Source organism: Pelobates fuscus, chromosome 9, assembly GCF_036172605.1.
Source record: "Pelobates fuscus isolate aPelFus1 chromosome 9, aPelFus1.pri, whole genome shotgun sequence".
Lineage (NCBI taxonomy): Eukaryota > Metazoa > Chordata > Amphibia > Anura > Pelobatidae > Pelobates > Pelobates fuscus.
Genome location: NC_086325.1, coordinates 19,698,783 through 19,721,290, shown reverse-complemented (window position 1 = coordinate 19,721,290; position 22,508 = coordinate 19,698,783). Strand labels below are relative to the sequence as shown.

The window sequence follows — 22,508 nt, the reverse complement described above, 5'->3', positions numbered from 1 at the left end:
TGGACTCCACCGGGGGGGGCGTGTCCCACAGCGTTTATACGTGTGAAGGCGGGGCCAAGAACATGTGCGTGCCAATCGGCGACTGCGAAAGTTGCAACCAGCTCTTATCGCTGATTGGTCGTCGCGCGCTTGACGTCGTACACAGAGAAAAGCATGCTGTTTCAGCCGCTACTATGACTGAGAATAGGCGGCAGAGCGCACAGTCACCGCTAGGGGCAGCAGAGCGCGTCCTTCTCATTGATTAACTCCTTGTGTGCCGGATGGGGGGCAAAGTACTTTAAAAAAAAAAAAAAAAATCTTTTGTACTTCCTTTATATGAGGAATAACTGCAAACAAAGACAATTGACTATTGAATAATTTAATGAGAGCTTACAATAACCTTTTTAAACAAAATTTTAGTTGAAGGAGCATTTACTAGGAGTGTCCCTTTAAGACATGGGTCCTCAAACTCCGGCCCCCCAGATGTTGCGGAACTACAACTCCCATGATTCTTTGAATTACATAGATAGCCAGAGAATCATGGGAGTTGTAGTTCAGCAACATCTGGGGGGCCGGAGTTTGAGGTCCCATGCTTTAAGATATGAGTAATCCCGAGTAATTCGCTAGCTATAAGCTACACAGAGAGACCCTAAATTGCTATTGTTTACACTATCCTTTGACTAGTCAATATTATTTGGGGTAAAAAGAGCCTGTTTGTTTATTTAGCTGTACATGTTTCTCTCTCCCCCCTTCTTCCCCCCCCCCCCCGCATGCTAATATTAGCAATGACACTACTTATTTTGTGATGTTTAATAAAACAATTAGGCTTTGCTTGTAATATTTTTGATTAAACTTTTCAAATTATTTCGTGTTTTTGGATAGACTGTTAAAATCATTTAATAGTTTTTTTTTTTTTGTTCAATTCATATAATAGATTGCAAAAAAAGTATGTTTGACAGTGATGGAAGACACGTGCTCCATGAAGCATCATGAAGACAGGTACTCTAAACACTAGCAGGGTTATTTACTAACGTGAGGAATGCAGGGAATTCACAGTCAATTTCAAATTTAAGGACAAAGTAGGTGAAGTGGAAAAGCTCTCCGAGCCCACTTTGCTGTCAGGGGGTTGATTTTGACCTTCAATGTGAAATTCACTATGAATAGTGTACAGGCCCAGACTGGCCATCGGGCATACCGGGCAAATGCCCGGTGGGCCGTGATGGCCATGGGCTGAGGCTGGCAGGGGAGACATGTCGGCCCATGCAGAGCCTGTGCTATCCGAGCATCGGCCCTGCTGTGTGCCTTCATGGGCTGGTGGAGAGATCAAAGATCTCCCTTATTGCCCACAGGCTAAATGTAAAAAGGTAGAGGGGGATATAACTTTTTTTTTTAAATAAACATATTCATACACACACAGTACACTCACACTAACAGCACCCTCACACACACAGCATACTCACACTAACAGCACCCTCACAAACACACACAGCACACTCACACACACAGCATACTCACATTAACAGAACCCTCACAAACACACACAGCACACTTACACTAACAGCACCCACACACACACAGCACCCTCACACACATAGCAACCCCAAACACACAGCTCACTCACACTAACAGCACCCTCATAAACACACAGCACCCACACACACACAGCACTCTCTCACACATATACAGCGCACACACATACAATATATAAAATAACCCTCAGTGAGTTAACAGGCAAAAAAATTTAGATACATAGAATGTGACGGCAGATGAGAACACCCTCACACACAGCACCCCTCTTACACACACACACTGCACCCTTCACACATACACACAGCACACTGCGCCCCTCACACATGCAATACGTCTAAAACATATATATACACTAATTACGCTCCAGATACACGCTAGATCCCTTACCCTATATACACTCTGAATCCTCTACCTACACACACACTCTCTCTCTCTCTGTCCTTTACACACTAGATCCTCTACACACACACACTGCACCACCTACACACACTACATTCCTAACATACAAACTCTGGATCCCCTATGCACACACTACATTCCTTGTAAGCAAACACATACAACATTCTCTAAACACACACTCTCTACAACCCCTACGGACAGTACGTCACCTATATACACACACACACACTACAGCCCGTATACACACACTCGCTACATCCCCTATACACACTATGCCCCCTATACACACACTCTCTACAGCCCCTACAGACACTATGTCACCTATACACACACACTACAGCCCGTTTGCACACACTCGCTACATCCCCTATACACACACTCTCTACACGCCCTACAGATGCTACGTTACCTATACACACAGACACACTACAGCCCATATGCACACACTCGCTACATCCCCTATACACACACTCTCTACACGCCCTACAGATGCTACGTTACCTATACACACACACACACTACAGCCCATATGCACACACTCGCTACATCCCCTATACACACACTCTCTACAGCCTGTAGCCACACATATTACACCACAAACACGAATAAAATTGACCTGTTTACACAATACCACACCACAATCAGCTCACTCTACACGCACGTAATCCCACAAGCAGGCTCCAAACACATGCACCATACGCTTTCCTGGCCCTTTTGTTCTCTGGTATTCCCTTATGGAGACACAAGAGACAAGTTAAAATCAAACACAGTGCAAGCTTGTTATTAAATTTGCTTGCGCTGCGCAGAACAAATACAGGGCCTTTTTCCCATGCTAGAGCTCATCCGTGGGGCTCTGCGCATTGATCCAACATGCTCACTTTGAGAGGGGGCGTGCTTGTCATTAATGATGACAAAACACACTCTCTCTGGCCCCGCCCCCTTCTCAGGGGCCACTGTGATTGAAAAATGCCCGGGCCGAATTTTTTCCCCTAAGTCCCAAGACTCATTTGTATTTGTTGTGATTTAATAACACTGCATCCCAAGGTCCTGGCGTATTGTCATTACAGTGAAACAAACACGATCCCCACATACACGGCCGTGTAATCCGTCACATCGGGTTTCAAAAGACATTTTTGGAAATTGCTGGATTTGCTATAACTTCCCCAAATCTGGATTTTATTTTTTTACTGCCCATTTAGCCGGAGTGCTAGTGGGTCTCACTGGATGGACTCACTGCATTTACCATCCAATAGATCTACAGTCAGTTCAAAGCTGAAGGCAAAAATGGGGTCAAAAAGGGACAAACTGGAGGAAAAATACAGCAGTTTATTCTCCCCACCCAGTGTGTGTGCCATTCACTGCTTGGTATCATTAAGGGTATCAGTAAGCTGGATCCAGGATTGGGGGCACCCTGAGCATTATTCATCTATAATAAAGGCCAGGCTTTTGTGATACAGCTGAGATTACTGCTCTCATAACACTCAGCCAGCCTGCCTAAGGGGAAGCCATCTTGGCGTCGTCACGTCATTTATTTTTTCCCGCAAGGCCGCAGAGGATTGCGCAGGACTACGTCTCCCATCATGCACTGTAACCGAGCGTCAGCTCCGGCCCCGCCTCTTCCGGCCAGGCTGCGCGCGCGCACTGAGAGGGACCCGGCCTAGTGTGCGGCGGCGGCGGTTGTGGACCGGGTAGAACCGCCATAGATTGAGCGATCGGCAGGAAAGGACAGGTCGGCGCCTCATTACCGTATTCTGTCTATATGTGTGGACAGTGTGTGTGTGCTGCTCCCCCTGAACCCCTGTATGGCTGTCCAACTCGGCCCGCCCGCCTGGCCATCACCCCAATATCCATCACCCCAAATACAGCTATCACCCCAATCCCCGCCTGGCCATTACCCCAATATCCATCACCCCACATATAGCTATCACCCCAATCCCCGCCTGGCTCCTGGTTATCACTCCCAAATATATCTATCACCCCAATCCCCGCCTGGCCATCACCCCAAATATATCTATCACCCAAATACAGCTATCACCCCAATCCCGCCTGGTTCCTGGTTATCACTGCCAAATATATCTATCACCCCAATCCCCGCCTGGCCATCACCCCAATATCTATCACCCCAATCCCCGCCTGGCTCCTAGTTATCATCCCCAACTAAAGCTATCACCCTTATCCCTGCCTGGCCCCTATATGGCTGTCCAACCCCGCCCGGACATCACCCCAATATCTATCACCCCAATCCCTGCCTGGCTCCTGGTTATCATCACCCCCAAATACAGCTATCACCCCTATATCTATCACCCCAATCCGGGCCTGGCCCCTGGTTATCATCCCAATATCTATCACCCCAATCCCTGCCTGGCCCCTGGTTATCACCTCAAATATATATCACCCCAATCCCCGCCTGGCCCCTGGTTATCACCCCCAAATATAGCTATCACCCCAATCCCCGCCTGGCTCCTGGTTATCACCCCCCGAATATAGCTATCACACCAATCCCTGGTTATAACTCTAATCCTGCCTGACTCCTGGTTATCACCACCATCTATAGCTATCACCCTAAACACTGGTTTTCACCCCCTTCTATAGCTATCACCATAATCCCCGACTGCCTCGTTGCAATTACCCCTGTCTCTAATTCACTCATGTGTCATTCATTTGCTTATCCGCAGGCTGGAAAATGAGTAGCTCCGAGGAGGTTTCGTGGATAAGTTGGTTCTGCGGGTTGAGAGGCAATGAGTTCTTCTGTGAGGTAATGATCTGCTGTTTATGGAAATAAACAGGTTTCTAATTGTTCTAGGGTTTGTACTGTAGTTTACGTGTGTCATGGGATTATACCTAGAACTTTATAAGGAACCCTCTAAGCCCCCAAAACACTGCTGCTTATTGTAGTAGTTTTGATGCAGAGATCCTGTCCTTGCACTCTGATAAATGTAAGTGTTTTTCATGTTTAAGTAAGACTGCCTGTAGTTGGCACTTCCTCATTGAAAACTCAGTTGTTGAAAGTCTCCGTGTTCGACATTAGAACACTGTGAATGCTTCTCACTGAGAGTTTGGATTCAGTGCTTTTCTATGAAAAGTATGCAATTGACAGAGCATAGCTATGGCTGCTCCTGCGCCATTGGGCCTTAACACCCTTTATAAGAGGCGTTGGATTGGAATAAGCATTGATCTCAATGACCTCAATGAGAGTGGGCAGAACAGCTGTAGCACCTACACAGGAAAGGCTCTATATTAAATGGACACTATAGTCACCCAGACCACTTGATCACACTGCAGTGTCCCAGTCCCACTTAGTCCTGCGATGACAGCCACTAGATGCATTTGGTGGCTAAACGACTTTTGGTCACCTACCTGACGCTGGACGTCCTGCTCTGCATGCCGACATCCAGCGTCCGTAAAATCCCTAAAGAAAAGCTGTGAAGAAATGCTTTCCTAGGGGGAGAGCCCAACACGCCCCCTCATCAGATGATGTTACAACTTTGTGTTCCTTACAATATAGAATCCCTTTAAAGAGGAGCTTAACTTTTCAAAAGTTGGATCCTAGTAAATGTAGATATGCACCGGAACACTCTAGTGTTATAAATATATATTTTTAGAGCATTAATGTTCTTTCAAATGTGCATTAAGCAGTATAACAACTATGTGTACGTTGTCAAGAGTTACTATCTCCCGGCAGTCTCTCGTCATCCGGGTTGGACGAAATTTATATTGAAAATGTGAAATCGTATTTTAAAGGACCACTCTAGGCACCCAGACCACTTCAGCTTAATGAAGTGGTCTGGGTGCCAGGTCCATCTAGGGTTAACCCATTTTTTCATAAACATAGCAGTTTCAGAGAAACTGCTATGTTTGTGAATGGGTTAAGCCTTCCCCTATTTCCTCTAGTGGCTGTCTCACTGACAGCCGCTAGAGGCGCTTGCGTGATTCTCACTGTGAAAATCACAGTGAGAGCACGCAAGCGTCCATAGGAAAGCATTATGAATGCTTTCCTATGTGACCGGCTGAATGCGTGCGCAGCTCTTGCCGCGCGTGCGCATTCAGCCGACGGGGAGGAGAAGAGGAGGATCGGAGGAGGAGAGCTCCCCGCCCACCGCTGAAAAAAGGTAAGTTTTAAACACTTTCCCCTTTCCAGAGCCGGGCGGGAGGGGGTCCCTGAGGGTGGGGGCACCCTCAGGGCACTCTAGTGCCAGGAAAACGAGTATGTTTTCCTGGCACTAGAGTGGTCCTTTAAGTCAGCAGGAGTGGGGATTGAATATTTTAGCTGGAATGTTGTTTTTTTTTTGTTTGCTTTTTGTCAAACTGCTCTGGGGTCTGCACCTATATTCTCTTGGTAAAACATCCACTACACAGAGCTATGATAGAGCTGCAGTGGATATGTTGATATAATTAATCGATTTCAATGTACTGTTTATGGTGCAAAGAATCTATAAGCTAGGTCACTCTTTTGTCAAACTGAGTGGTTTCATAAAAGCATGGACTTTCCCAGTGCCAAAAGCCACCCCCATCTCCACACTTATACATTACCAGTGCCAATTTTGCCCAACCGGGATGGCAGTGATTGGCTGAAAAAAAGTTTATCCCAATGCTTTCAATCTATCCCCAGCAATTTCATATTTAGAATCTTAGAGTAGAAGAAAATCTCACCGTTTGAAGTTTTTCAAATCCCCAGGCTGTATAGTATCTGAAATGATGCTGTGATATAAAGTGGTCATGGTGCCTTGCATCTGGAGGTGTAACCCCCACCTCTGACAGAACCATTGGTGCGACAGTCAGTCTGGAACAAGAGCTCTATGTACAGAGTTTCATTCATTAATTTCATTCATTGGCTAGAAGCGCCCAGACAAGGTAAGAGGGCAAACCATGCAAATATAGTATCTCACTACGGAAATGGTGCCAGGACACTTCTGGCATCATAACCACCATAGCAGGCTTGATGCTTGGAGCAGACCTTAAATAGTATACAGTAGACGTAGCCGGTCCAAATCGAAATCCTTTTAGTACATACAGATTGTCTTCTGGAGTCTTTCACAATGATTTCAGTTCATATCTTTGGGTTCAATTCGCTTTTCTCTCAGTTTTTGTAATTTTATTTATAATCTAATATCCATCTGCCCTCCCTCCGTGTTACTTCCAGAAAAAGAACGATTTGCTTTTTCACTGCAGCAGTAATGTCATAACACATAGCTCTGATAATGATTATTCCATACAGCCGGCCTGTCCGATGTGTCCAGGAACTGGCAGACTGGCAGTTTTAATCCTTAAACAAAGTATGTGGCTAAGGTTATTTGAAAGTAAAACAAAAATAATACAAATTGCAGTTATTTCTTATGTTTTTTTTAGTAAAGTAAACGTATAATTCTGAAAATGATTTGTTTTTTTAGAACGATAAGTTTACTTTGGTTGCTCTGACCTTTGCTGGTGAGTAAGATCCGTTAAATACGTTTACTCCTTTCGCACCTCCGTGGCAGCTGCTCGCTCTTCCTCTATTCATCAACAAGCCTGCTGACATCTTCCTGGTTCTCATCCATTCCAGTACTTCTCATAGAGAAGCATTGGGAATGAGATACACTTGTGCAGCAGAATGTTGCACTCATTCAATCAGATGCTCTCTAGAGCTGCATTTGATTGAAGAATAAAGTCTCACAGGAGAAACGCCTCTAGTGGCTGTCAGGAAGAGAGGTATCTCACCCTGCAATGAAAACATTGCGGTTTTTACACAATGGCATTGTTTTACGTTGCATGGTTAAAACGACAGGGGCACTGCACCCAGACCATGTCATCCCAGTAAAGTGGCCTGGAGGCCTATAGCGTCCCTTTTAAAGATGAGGTTTTACTTTTCATCCTAGTATTGCTGTCTTATGCAGTGCTTACCACTCAAAGAATTACAAAATGCCTGGGCCCATACCTTAATTGAACACGGGATGGTGTATGTTAATCTGCTGGGCTTACACAAGGCTGTATTGTGTTCACATTTGAGTCCTTTGATGCAGTGGTGGGTAGTGGTGACTAAATAATCTAAAATGATGTTTCTATTTGGTGTATTTTGTATATTATGATTATATCCGCAGGCTAGCTATTAAGTGCTTCCCTAGTCCCTTTTTATGTTTTTGTAGCCCTCGTTAGGCTTTCTGCGGAGGTAGAGGGGATTAACCCACATTGTTTCCCCATTGCATGTCCTGTAAATCAGTAGCCCTATGTCACCCAGTAAATTTAAGTATTCTGGTCTCTGGTGCAGTGTAAGTACAGAGGTTTATTTTTTGCAGTCCCGGATAGATTAAATCTGCTGTTGGTGCACATACGTATATAAAGCTATTGCTATTTTTAAGTGCCGTTGCTATGTAAAAGGGAACATGTATTCCCTGACAGCATCATATTAGAAACCAACCTCTAAATGCTGATTTAAGGGCCGATGACAGTCTATGATGTCAGAGCAATCGTCTTTATTTAACCAGAGAATACATTCTCTGGTGGGGGAAGATAGGACACCCTGTCTTGGAATGAACAAGGTGTTCAAGGGCCAGGTTGAGATGACTTCAGAGATTGTCATTGATTCTTAAGGTTTTGGTGTTAAGCACGTGGATGAGGGAGGTAGTAGTAGGTAATTCTATAAAGAGTCTTACCCATGCTTAGTGCAGTGTGGCCAGTCCCCACATGTAGCAATGCTCCAGTATATGTGGGTCCTAACTCCATTGTATACAGAAAATACAAGAATGCTAGTCAATTTACTCTTTAGCTCTTACCATGGGTCAAGATGAACTGTATTGATTATTGTACTTGGAGTGCCCCTTTAAAATCCACATTTGATGAATGGGTGTTTAGAACAGTAGCGTTTTATATACAAACCTAACACTTGATGTATTAAAAAGAAAAGTCATTTTAGTCCTGAGACAATGGTGCATGTGCAAATAAAAAGTAACCGTATTTGAGCTTAATGTGGCGGTCCTGGTTCCTAGATGCGGTCCCTGCACTGTGGGAAATGTAATGTTTATATTACTATTAGCATTTTTTGTTTAGCTCCAAGATATTACGCTTTACAGTAATAGAATGGGGATATTTGACAACAAACAATTTATATACAGAATGTTAACGAAGACGCGGTGAAGAAGCCCCTGCTCAAACAAGCTCACAATCTGAGTCAGTCTGATAGCCAGTAGAGGCACGCTATGAGCCAGCCACTAGACATGCTTCTTAGTGAAGACGGCATAAACGTTACACGCTTTGTGATGACACTGAATGTGGTTAAGTCGCCCAGTAGAGAAGCATTGTAATGTAGCCTAAAGATTCTAGGTGCGTCACGCTGCTTAAAGGGAGACTAAGTATCGTAGTCATTAGTACAGGAGTGATTGGCTAGCTATGTTAGGCTTGTCCCTCGTTCACAGTCAGTAATGTTGCTTAACTTGACATGTCCCTCCTGCATAATGTAGAGCTGCAGTTAGGCCAATAATTGTGTGTGTGTACCCAAAAGTCTACTCCCCTCGGTGATCTTACGAATGCAGCAAAGTGAATTGCAAACTAAGCACAAATAAAATCTAAATGACTCCCGATCAATGTTTTCCAAATAGCTGGCTCTAATTTTTGTTTGACAGGGTATCTTTAAAGTGTCTGTAATGCTTTGACATACGAGGCTCTTTGTATGGCATTCCCTCACTTAGAGATGCTGTCGTATATGTGTGTAGATGTTATGGGATTTGTCTGTTGTGCGTTTTTATCACGGCAGCGACTCTTGTATTTGAAATGCTGCAGAGAAGACAAGTAGGAAAAAACAATTCTGGCCCATTTAAAATTATTATTATTATTTTGGATTGATTTTAGACCATTTGACATTTTTAAATCATTTGTTTCCCTCAGTCAGCACCAGGGAGGTAAACTTGGGCAATTCAGGCAATCAGACTACAGCTGGAATCAATTTCTTGGTCAGTTACTAATTAGAGGAAGAAAAATAAAAAATCAGTCCATGCCTATTTTAAAATGGGCCTCTAAGTTACATGGGACAGTAAGTGTGAATAATAAGCAGCATCCATGGACGTCTCGTATGTGTAAACTGAATGTTAAATGCACATTGTAGGCTGTATAACCATTTCATCTCATTGAATTGATTCTTGTGCCTGTAGTAACCCAGCACTGGCCCCCCATTCAGTGGTGCCAGGGGACTGCAGGATGAGCTGAAACACTTGCAGTGTCCCTTTAACTGATGCAGTTAGTTTGTCTTTACCTATGTGCTCAGACTGTATTAACCCTGGGACATGTTAGTTGTATGACTGTTATGTTTCCTTATGATGTCAAACTCTTCCAGGTAGATGAAGATTATATCCAGGACAAGTTCAATTTGACGGGACTCAATGAGCAGGTTCCGCACTATCGACAGGCTTTGGACATGATCCTAGATTTAGAGCCAGGTAAACCTCTTGCAATCCGTGGATTGTGCTCTCTATTGGGACTGCTGGTTCCACTATACATGTTCTCTGCTTTTCATTCGTACTAAGCTTTACAGAACTTCTTGCATGAAATGTTTCCTCTGCCCTGTGCTTCATGCATCAGTGTAATGGGGCTCCCTTCTGATTGTGTCATGCTTTCCCTGGCTGTGTGTCTTCTCCTTTGCTGGCAGTGCACTGTGTTGTCTGTCTTTTCTGTTTATTTTCATTCTCCCTGCTGGTTGCCTTAATATGTTGACTTCATCATACTGACATTTCACTGTCTTTCTTCTACAGACGAAGAGTTAGAAGATAATCCCAATCAGAGTGACCTAATTGAACAGGCAGCAGAGATGTTATATGGTCTGATCCACGCTCGCTATATCCTAACTAACCGTGGCATAGCCCAGATGGTGAGAACATTATTTTGTGCTTCCTTGCCCCCGGTCCACATAAGGTGCCTGTGGGTCTTAACCTCAATGAAGTGACTGCTTAAAGGAACACTCCAAACTCATAAAGCACTTCCGTTTGATAAAATGCTTTATGTATGTAAAGTATTATTTATTTATTTTTATTTGTTAAAGTATCAATTTCAGTAGAAATCAAGACCTTTATAAACCCAGTTACACCTGCCTTGATGCCAGTGAGCCCACCGTGAATTGTTTGTTTGGCTTGTGTAACTCCATGGAGCTAAACACAAGAGCCCACCTACCTGATTCTGAGAGATCTCTCTGATGGCAGAGCCAAGCGTATGTACGGGTGGGCTGCAAGGTTTCTGACTGTCAAGGCTCTGGTTACTCACTGGCACAGGCAGGAGGGCCTGTGCTGGGGAAGAAAAGGGTGCTTACAGTTATTACAAGCTACGATTTCCCCTAAGGAAAACATGCAGAAAGAAGTCCACACGTTTACTTTGGGGTGTGTTTGTAAATGTTTGTTTATTTGTTTAAATGGAGTGTTTTATTTACTACTGGCATTATAAAGCGCTAACATATTCTGCATGGCTGTGCAATTAGGACAAAGACCGAACAATAGAAACAGACTGATACAAAAGGTAAAAGGCCTGTGAGATCTGTCCCCTAAAGATCTTTATTACAGAGTCATTTGCTAGATGGCACATGGTCTTACAATCTAAAGGCTAAAATGGGGAGATGAGACCAGAGGTAGCGGCGGGAATTTGAAGGTGATGGCAGAGAGAATTACTGCTATAATTGCTGTAAAAAACATTTCCAAAATGTGCGCGCTAAACTGATCACAAGGAACACACATAGTGCAGACTATCTGGATAGAATGTAATGCAGATATATGGATATTCTATTCCAGATAGTCTGCACTATGTGTGTTTGTTGTGATTTTATTTCCAGATATTTTTGCCATCAGTTTAGCGCTGATTTTGGTAATATTATTTCTATCTGTGTATATTATTTGTATCAGTGTGTATCATGGAGTGCCTCATCGCCTCTATATAGCATTTACACACATTTGGTTTAATTGCTCTAGGAATGAAGTGGCTATACAGTAGTAATCTATAGGTGCAAATGCTAACATTGTTATAGTAAATGATAATCTAATAATAAAAGTAAAATCATCTGGTGGAGGGTCTTCCGAATTTCAGCCCGTACCTTAACGTTGCAGGGACAGGTAGAAGTGAATTTGCTTTGTGTTCCGTTTAAATATGTGAAGACGGGGACCACTTTATTAATAGTGCACCTGCCTTGCTAACATGATCTGGTTCTGCACGCTATATGGTAATATTTTATCTGCACACTGTGCTAGTCACATTTCTAGTAAATTGCAAATATAAATGCATTACATTCAGCAGTGAGCTTTGTCTCTTTATTTAATTTACTTACTGGTTAATTGTTGGATGAACACTCTAAGCAGTTTAACTATCTAATTAAATTGATTAATATGCCTGTAGTCCGCTGGTGCTGCATCTTCATTCAGTGTTAAACCATTTTTAAATAAGGGTCTCTTGCCACCCACAGTATGGCCCCCACTGCAGTTATGGCTAGGCCTTAGATTACACACTTTCTTAGGAATACCAGTTCATACCAGCAATGGGAATTGGGTACAACCAGTCAGCTGACGATTCTTCAGCTCAAGCTGCATAGAGAGAAGGGCCTCCTGGTGGCTCTAGTTCAGCATTAAAACCAGTATGTCACTGAATGGAATGCCTACTTCATGGGACTCCAGACACTATATAACCACTTCAATGAGATGCCTACATTGTCTCTTTAAGGATAATTAATATATTTGTAATTGCTGGTTGGTGGGAAATGCAAAGAGACAGTTACTGAGAAAAGCTATATATCAGCATTGTTATTTATGTAAGTACCAATTTAGAGCAAGTAGTTAAAGGAGCATTAAAGGCTCAGGAACACAAACATGTATTCCTGACCCTATAGTGTTTAAACCACCATCTAGCCCCACTGGGCCCCTCATGCCTCCATAAATATAGCACAATCTTACTGTATTCAAGCCTGAAGCTGCTGTTTTTGTCAGTTTGCCTCAGAACAGCAAGCTGTCTGCTGATATCATCAAAAGTGTTGTTCTGAGCAAATCACAGTGCTTCCCCATGGGATTGGCTGAGACTGTGAAAGAGGCAGATCAGGGGCAGAGCCAGCACAAGTCAAACACAGCCCTGGCCAATCAGCATCTCCTCATAGAGATGAATTGAATCAATGAATCTCAATGAGGAAAGTTCAGTGTCTGCATGCAGAGGGAGGAGACACTGAATGTTTGGATGCATTTTAGGCAGCCATGACCCAGGAAGGATCTCTAACAGCCATCTGAGGAGTGGCAAGTGAAGTTATCACTAGGCTGTAATGTAAACACTGCTTTTTCTCTGAAAAGCCTAAACTGAATATTTCTACTCACCAGAACAAATGCAATAACTGTAGTTGTTCTGGTGACTATGGTGTCCCTTTTAAGGTGCATATTATATAAATAGATTCATGGTGAAGCAGTATAGCGAACGGACGTCTTGGTGACTAATGAAATATCTGCAATGTTTTTTTTATTTTAAACCCTGCAACATCACACGGAAACTATAATGCATTTGTTCCAAATACGATCTTAAACAAAACAATAATGGTTTCTTCTATACCGAGACTACGCGTCATACTCGTTCCTCTATATTAACCCCTTAAGACCGCAGGACGTTCTATGCCGTCCTTATTTTGGTGGCTCTAAACACAGCAGGACAGCATAGAACGCCCTGCGATCTTTTCTACTTACCCGGTCGCCGGCGATCCCGGTATGGGGGACCTACCTGGGAGCCCAGGGAGTCCCCCTCTGTCCTCTTCGGCCCCCCAGGGCCATGTGATCGCGAGGTCCTTGCAAGGACCCCGCGATCACATGGACGGCATAGCCATCCAAGGCAATGCCAGCAGGGGGAGTGCCTGTAATGTCAGGTACTCCCCCTGCTGTCTGAAAATAAAAAAAATGTTAAAACAGTGTAAAAATAAGATTATATATACTTAGATCATATATATATATATATATATATATATATATATATATTTATTATATATATGATCTAAGTACATAGATACACACATACACACATACACATAAATATACATACACTGTCTACGTGTATTTTAATATTAATATATACATAATTATGTATATAATTTAATATCAAAATACACGTACCATGATACTGATTAAATATATATATAATTTTCATATATTTATATATAATAAATACATATATAAATACATTAAAAAAATAATAAAATATATAAACATGCGTAATTTCGTTCTAACTGTATTTTAAAATTAATATATATTGATATCAAAATACATGTAGAACAAAATAATATATATCTATATACATTGGTATATACGTATATATCACTATATATAAATACCTATATATAAATAAAAATAATAAAAAAATTATATACACATACATATATATATATATATATATATCTCTAATAATTCTACGTATATATTTATGTAATAATTTTACATAATTAGGTAATTTTATTAATTACAATTTGCAGGACCTGCCTGACAACCCAGGCCGAAAGTTCAGGGAATTAAATTTTCTAGCACTATATTTAACCCTGTAACTTTTCAAGACACCATAAAACCTGTACATGGGGGTACTGTTTTACTTGGAAGACTTCGCTGAACACACATATTAGTGTTCCAAAACAGTAAAATATATTACAACGACGATATCGTCAGTGACAGTGAAATTTTTTGCATTTTTCACACACAAATGGCACTTACACTGACGATATAATTGTTGTGATACGTCTTACTGTTTTGAAACACTAATATTTGTGTTCAGCGAAATCTCCTGAGTATAACAGTACCCCTCATGTACAGGTTTTATGGTGTTTTCAAAAGTTACAGAGTCAAATATAAGGTTTGTGTGTCATTTTTTTCACATTAAAATTCGCCAGATTGCCTTTGAGACCGTATGGTAGCCCAGGAATGAAAATTATCCCTATGATGGCATACCATTTGCAATAGTAGACAACCCAGGGTATTGCAAATAGGGTATGTTCAGTTTTTTTAGTAGCCACTTAGTCACACTGGCCAAAACTTGCGTTCAAATTAGTTTTTTGCATTTTCAAAAATTAACACTAACTTTGGCCAGTGTTTGTGACCAACTGGCTACTAAAAAAGACTGGACATACTCCATTTGCAATACCTTGGGTTGTCTACTTTTGCAAATGGTATGCCATCATGGGGGTAATTCTCATTCCTGGGCTACCATATGGTCTCAAAGGCAATGTAACCAATCTGGCGAATTTCAATGCGAAAAAAATGAAATATGTAACATGCTATATTTGACCCTGTAACTTCCCAAAACACCATACAACCTGTACATAGGGGGTACTGTTTTACACGTGAGACATCACTGAATACAAATGTGTTTTGTATTGCAGTAAAAGCAAACAGTATTTTGACATTCACAGTTAAAATGTCACGTAGAACTAATTTTTTTTTTTTTAATTCTTATTTTCTCCCATTTTTAAATATTTTTTTCATATTAAATTATGTTCCATACCTAAATATTTGATGTTAAATGAAAGCCCTGTTTCCCCTGAATAAAATGATATATAATAAGTGTGGGTGTATTTAATATGAAAGAGGTGAATTACGGTTGGACAGACATATAGCGCAAATGCCAGGTTTTGTTTACGTTTTTTTTGGATCACAACTTGTACATTTGGCTGCGGTCTTAAGGGGTTAATTAGCCCAGGTGTTGCCGTCACCAGGAAATGTAGCTGAACACAAATGATGGCATTTCTTTATGCGGCTCCAATAGCCGTGTACAAACTATTGTATGCAAATTTTAGAATGATAACATAGTCACATGGAAGTCCTTACCTGTATTGTAACACACAAAATAACCTGTGTGGGTAGATTTTACGAGCAAACACCTTGCGAAACGGTACATTTATGCAAACCGTAATTGGGGTAATTATCTTACTGGAATTAAACTCCCGCCTGCAGCCGCTCAGCCACTATCTCCCAAGATTCATCTAGTATTATCACAGCTGCCTGCAGTACTGTAACTATGCTTCTACTGGTGCCCAAGTCCTAGCCAACTGACTGTGTTCCAGGGGAAAGTGGTTTAACCCTTAGATCTCAAATGTGTGCAATTGCTGGATTATCCTGGAAACCCTGGATATTGGCAGCCACGGGGAGAACAGATGGTTTAAAGAGAAGCTTTCAATGGCAGAATCCAACACTCTTGAAAGAGTTTAGTTAAAGGAACACGCTATGGTTAAAAGAAAAACATGTTTACATTCGGCACTGAAAGCGGGTCATGTTCGTGCATCAAAACCAATATTATCCTGGTCCTATAGATAGAAGGTATCTAGCCCTGGTAGTTTAGTTGGGAGCTCTATAAGTGTTCGTGTCTTATGTCTTGTATCATTTATTTTGTTCAGATAGGACAACCTTTAGAAAACAACTAAGCCTGACCCCTTAGGACTTGCATGGTTTGACACCAGTCATTAAAGGGTTCAGACCCCTTAGGACTTGCATGGTTTGACACCAGTCATTAAAGGGTTCAGACCCCTTAGGACTTGCATGGTTTGACACCAGTCATTAAAGGGTTCATATTTTGCAGAGAGCTTTGGAAATGGTTTTACATATGTTTTTGTTGCAGGCCAGGTTTGTTCTTGATCAGTATCTCCTTCTAAAGAACAAGGTTATTCGCACAATCCTTGGAGGAGGACCTGTAACTGGCCTGGTCATTATTGGATAAAACCTTGGAAATCACCTATTGCTTGTGTTAACCCTTTTCACGTGATGCTTAGGTTTCTTTACACATCATTTTTCTAGAATCACAAAGCTCTATTCAAGTGATCTAACGTTAGCCCACATATTGTGCTAGTAGTACTGCTAGCCAATGTATAGATTATGATTTGAATGTTGTTTGTGTTTGCTCCTCTCAGTCTATCCACCCTGCCCACCAGCTGCCCAGACTGTTTCTACCACAATGCCCTGGTTTGCCTATGAATGCAATATTTGATTTTGGTTTAGTAGGATTTAGTGGTGTATTTTGTGGGAACAGATCTGTACCAGTCTCACCCTCATTGTCATAAAATTAATCTTTAGGTTTGTTGGCAATATTTATGGGATACCATTGGGTTCTTTAGAAAAATACTAGCCTATCACTTTGGAATGATACGCTCTCTTTAACCTTCCCCCCCCCCCCGCCCCCCTGCTTCTTATCCATCGGTATTTAATTATGAAATTTGAAAAAATGCCCCTACACCCTTTTGTTGACTGATCATAAACTTTGTTTTTCCCATCTTAAATCATTGACTTATTTAAAGGGACCCTATAGTCACCAGAACCACTGCAGCTTAATGTAGTGGTCCTGCTGTCTATACCATGTCCCTGCAGGTTCAGCAATGTAAGCACTGCCACTTCAGAGAAAACAGTGTTGACATTGCTGTCTAGTTAACACCTCTAGTGACTGTCGCCCTGGCAGCAACTATAGGGACTTCCTTAGTTAGGTCATGCAATCTTTGCAGAACATAATTTTATCGTCTCTATGATCAGCATGGAGACATTGATCCTCCCCATAGAGATGCATTTATTCAATACTATAGTGTTCCCTTAATTTACCTAAAACTGTCAGTTCCTCTAATCCCCACTCAAAGCAAAATGTTGTAAGTTTCTCATTACTAATTGCCTATTATATGTTTTATGCAGCTGGAGAAATATCAGCAAGGAGATTTTGGCTATTGTCCCCGTGTATATTGCGAGAACCAGCCCATGCTGCCCATTGGTAAGAGATTGTATACTTTTTTTATTTTTTTTGCATTTTTCTCAGAATTTTACCTGACCCAGTGTGCACACACCATACAAGTGTTTGTATATGCAGAAGAGGAAGCATAGTTCCCTCCTGTTACTGAGGGGGTGGGCTTATATCTTCACCTCCCCAGCTTCATTGGGCTTTTTGGAGTTACAGGTAATTTCTGTGTCTGCCATCTGTCTTTTGTTTTGAAGTGAATGCAAAATTAGGTTGCCACAGAATATAAGAATACTTTCCTTCTCTGAATGTAAAATTATTACTGCTACGTACATTATCTCCAATGGCACTTGCTTCTCTTGTTGATCTGTGACATTAAATGCCCTTCTCTTATCAGGCCTCTCTGATATCCCCGGTGAAGCTATGGTGAAGCTGTACTGTCCTAAATGTATGGATGTTTACACACCCAAGTCGTCGCGCCATCACCATACGGACGGAGCATATTTTGGCACTGGATTCCCTCACATGCTCTTCATGGTCCATCCAGAGTATCGGCCCAAGAGACCAGCCAATCAGTTTGTCCCAAGGTGAGAAACCACTCCCAGGGTTACGAGGCAGCACCGGGCTTGTCACTGTATCTTTCAGGACACGCGCTTTTATTAAAACTCCAGGCTGTAGTTAACCCCTCATGGATATAATCCAAAAATACTTCTGTGTATAAAATATAAGTTTTACAAGGGCCAGTAAGTAGCGATTTTAGGCAAAATTGTATTTATTTCAAAGAACAGAGAGTGCAAGATGGAGACGGAGAGGGCTTTTACTATGTAAACATGTCTCATTAACTTGGTGATGCCCCCAACCCCTTTTAACCTCCTTAGCTACTCAATACCTGGTGGTAGACTTGGTGTATGTTTTAATCTGTTTGTCGGATCCATGACACCTCAATCAGCCACGTCAGATTAGCTCCTTGGTGCATGAAGAAGCTATCCTCTAGGTATTTCTATTATTAGTTCAGGAATGCCTGATGTTAGCCAGCAGCTCTATGTAAGTTTCCCCTGATCTGTTTAATGAAGGGCTGTCTCATTCGTCATGCTGTTTAACTAGAGCAGGGATGGTCAGAAGGCAAACAGAGGCTACCTTAAAGCTGACAAAGCATCTTGGGAGTTGTAGTTTTACAACACTTGATGAGCTTCCTTTTTGCCACCGCGAAGAAGCTCTGAACAATATAATGTGTTTACATTTCTTCAGTTAGCTTGTCAGAAAATGCATATTTTTTAATTCACTTTATATAAATAAACATGAGAAAACCAGCAAAAATTCCGGCCTTTTTGCCACTTCCTCAGCCCTTGTGACCAATGCTTTTATAATGGCAGGAGTACATTACCATATAAATGTAATGTTGAATAATTGTGTTTTAGAGTTTTCTACTTAATACTGGAGATCCCGTACACCAAGCATGTCAAACTCAAAGGCTAGCACGGGCCACATAAACAAGGTTTAAGTTTATGTGGCCCGCAAAAAAACAAAACCTTAAATTTTCATAGAAACGTATGTTTGTTTTGAAAAGTACAGTATAAAAAAAATAAACAGCACCCTCTCTGTACTAAATCAGTCTCACCCTCCCCTCCCCCCCCTGTACTAATTCTCAGCACCCCCCCTACTAAACTCCAGCCCATGATTAAAAAAAAAAAAAATATTGGCCAACAAGCAGACTCCACTCACATTGCAGCTGCCAGTATGCGACTCCGGAGTCCTGCCTCTGGTATACCCCCAATGGTGCCGTCCGCATCATGTGCCAAATGGATCCTCCTGCTACTCCTCCTTGAAAACCTGTGAAGGTGGAGCACGTTGACGTCACATGTCAGGGTCCTCCACTGTCCAGCCGCTCCAACACACACGCATCATTTTATTTATTGCTCCCTATTATTATTATTGCCATTTTTATATAGCGCCAACAGATTCCGTAGCGCTTTGGGAGCTGGTGTGGGGCCTCTCCCTGATCTTATCTCGGGAGCTCAGTCTTCCTGCTCCCTCACGGGCGCAGTTTAATGATGCCGGGTGCCGGAATGATGTCATATCCCGGCATCACAACAGAGGGCGCGTGAGGAGCAGGAGGACTTGAGCTCTCTCGCTGCCACCAGAGACCTCTTCTCCCCGGCCGGGTAATTTTGGCAGAGTAGGCACCTGCAATGTGGGGCAAGCAGGTGCCTATCCTGCTTTAGTAAGCATGACAGACTATTTATTGTGGGCAGCATGCGGCCAGCAGGCTGCGAGTTTGACATGCTTGCCGTACACTGTAACTGTGATGCCATAGCCACATTTAAAGGAACTTTGACTTTTGGCCTCTAACGGAGACACGATTGTTAGTGATTCGTTTTTTTCATTGTTGTTTGTGAGCTGCAGTTTCCTTGGTAATGACTAGCCAGGTTCAAGCATTACAGGAAATGTAGTTTGCAGCCGTCTGCAGTGTCACGGTTAGCTATCATGGATAGCGTTTGTCATTGTCCAAAGAAAAATATGGATAAAATAACACTTGGTGTTAATACCTTTTTAATGTTTGGTTTGGGAAATGTATCTTATTATGGCTTTAAAAAAAATAAAAATGTTTTTGTTAAATTGCGAATACACCTGATATTGTTATAATTATTCTTACAAGAACAGGTTGACAATTAAAGTGTTTTTACGGCAAGGCATGGCACAAGACCAGCACTATCCCCTCCCAGTCCCCACCCACGTATTACCAGGAATCCATTTTGTAATGTGTATTGCACATCTATACCATGATCCTTTGTGTTCAGGTAGTGCCACGTCACCACAGAAGCTGCCAGTGTTTCAGGAAGGATTTCGCTGGGGAGCTGGAACCGTAATTAACGAGTTACTTGTCACAACAAGTTCTCTTTAACAGGTAGCATCTCCACAGGCTATGTAAATGATAGAAATTAGTAAAATTAATTGCTCTGGGTTATATCAGTTCACTACTTGCCTCCTAGCCAGCGACAATCACACAGCCAGATTTGTGAGTATTGCACTCGTATCACTCACCCTGGTGCCTCTTTTACTTTGCTCTCCTGCTACTACAATTGGCCAGGCTTACATACACTCCCCCATGCTAAGTGATCCCCAGCCTTGGAGCCAACAAGCTGGTTTCATCGTCTGAAATCTGTTTGTTGGTTCCTGTACTCGATTTACAATTATTTATATAGCGCCAACATGTTCTGAAGTGCTGTACAATAAGAAAACAAGGCAAACCATTCTAACAAAACCTGTTTTAGATCTACATTATCTCTCTGGCATCCATGAGAACCACATATTGAGAGAAAATTGATGTCTCTTGCTCTTTCTGAAACATAGGATATTTCTTCCTTTTTTATTTAACTTTCATTTAAAGCAAACATATATCTATCATAAAAAATACAGAAAAAAAACACTGTGCCAAGTAAGAAATACTAGATAATCATATACAGATATATACACACAAAATATTTTATATAAAAAAAAAAATTGAGAGAGAACAAAATTAGAGTCCCAGCAAAAATAAAAAAATTTTTTGGGGGGAAATAACCTTTTTGAAGATGGTGCTTTTTTGGAGGTGAGTCTGTGTTAAACTTTAGTGCAGATGAGGAATTATGTTGTTGGTGTCTCATATGGAATAAACACAAAATAAACCACCAATGGTGTAATCCAGTTTATACAATATCTTGAAATTTGAAATAAAATACTCGCGAGGAGAGAGCTTCCAATCAGCTCTTAATATAAAAATATATTTCAAGAGCACCTTTTGCTCAATGATAGCTTGGGTGGTATGATCCCCACCAATGACATATGTAGGCAAATGTAAAGGTTCCTTTAGATTAATAAAATGCAGGATAAAAAAATACATAAAAATAAACATAACATTTTGAGGGTAAAAACAATGTTTACTGTAATATGCCACACAAAATAAAGTCCTTATATATTATCACAACGCGTTTCACCCATAGGCTCTTTCAAGTGATGCATTTATCATAACATGGTACTACAAGCCCCTTAACCACCACAGCTTATGTTGCACTCTATGGTAGTGGTTATGGTGCCTGGAGACTGGCTCCTAATGAATACATTTTCAGCGTTTAGTCTCTGTCCTCTAATCTCTGACATTAGTGCGCTGTCCTACTACTTTTACGGCATTTGCCCACACTGCCTGCCAAGTGACTTTTGTTTTGTGGATTTATCCTGCAATACATAGACATCCATTAGAATGTTTATTGAGACGAGGACATACAGTGAGCTAACACAGGCTGTAACTCCATTGAGCTTCTTATATACCTTCCATCCTGTTTCCCAGCAGTATTAGATCGTGTAAGAAAAGCATTGATTGCTCACCACCCGTTGCTTTCTCACTAGTGCCTCCGCTATCATACTATCTGCATTTTTCGATTTTTATTTTATTTCTTTTTTTCCCCCTACAGGTTATATGGCTTCAAAATCCACCCCATGGCATACCAACTCCAACTGCAGGCAGCCAGCAACTTCAAAAGTCCTGTAAAGACCATGCGCTGATTTGCCCCTAGTTAAACGGTTTAAAGGAGAGACTCTCTCACTACCAACACCTTATCCCATTGCATCGATCGAGAATTGTCTATTTCCATGTATTATTTCCTTGCTCTCTATTTGGTTTTGTCCTGTTAAAGTGTGTTCTTACAACCTGGGTAAATAAAATTATATAGAATGGTAGGCTTTGTAGCTGTGTTTTTTATTTGTTTATTGTGTACATTTTCCCTTGACAAACATTTTTCACTCGATATAAACACACAGAAAAGACAATACTCCCACAGCCCCCCAGAGGATCTCTCCAATAATACCATAAAATTATTACACAAAACAAACCCTTCCAGAAAGGGCAGCCTCGTACCTTGTAATACCAACGTATTAATGGAATCGGTTCCCTCCGACTCTTACTGAAGCAT

The 22,508-nt window shown here is 41.6% G+C and overlaps 1 protein-coding gene across 1 annotated transcript; it reads left to right on the top strand.

The window, feature by feature from the left end:
- The first annotated feature begins 3,524 nt into the window (after nt 1-3,524).
- Nucleotides 3,525-22,275, top strand: CSNK2B (casein kinase 2 beta). Its single transcript, XM_063433258.1, has 7 exons — nt 3,525-3,637; nt 4,584-4,663; nt 10,208-10,310; nt 10,623-10,738; nt 17,523-17,598; nt 17,960-18,149; nt 22,011-22,275. Exons 2-7 carry the CDS (start codon nt 4,592-4,594, stop codon nt 22,099-22,101), a joined length of 648 nt encoding a protein of 215 aa, XP_063289328.1. The 5' UTR covers nt 3,525-3,637; nt 4,584-4,591; the 3' UTR covers nt 22,102-22,275.
- The last annotated feature ends 233 nt before the right edge of the window (nt 22,276-22,508 follow it).

Excerpts from the sequence above, each read along its gene's own strand:
- CSNK2B (XM_063433258.1), top strand. The coding sequence starts at position 4,592 with ATGAGTAGCTCCGAGGAGGTTTCGTGGATAAGTTGGTTCTGCGGGTTG. Across the intron at positions 4,664-10,207 it reads GCAATGAGTTCTTCTGTGAG|GTAGATGAAGATTATATCCA; the intron begins GTAATGATCTGC and ends AAACTCTTCCAG. Across the intron at positions 10,311-10,622 it reads GATCCTAGATTTAGAGCCAG|ACGAAGAGTTAGAAGATAAT; the intron begins GTAAACCTCTTG and ends TTTCTTCTACAG.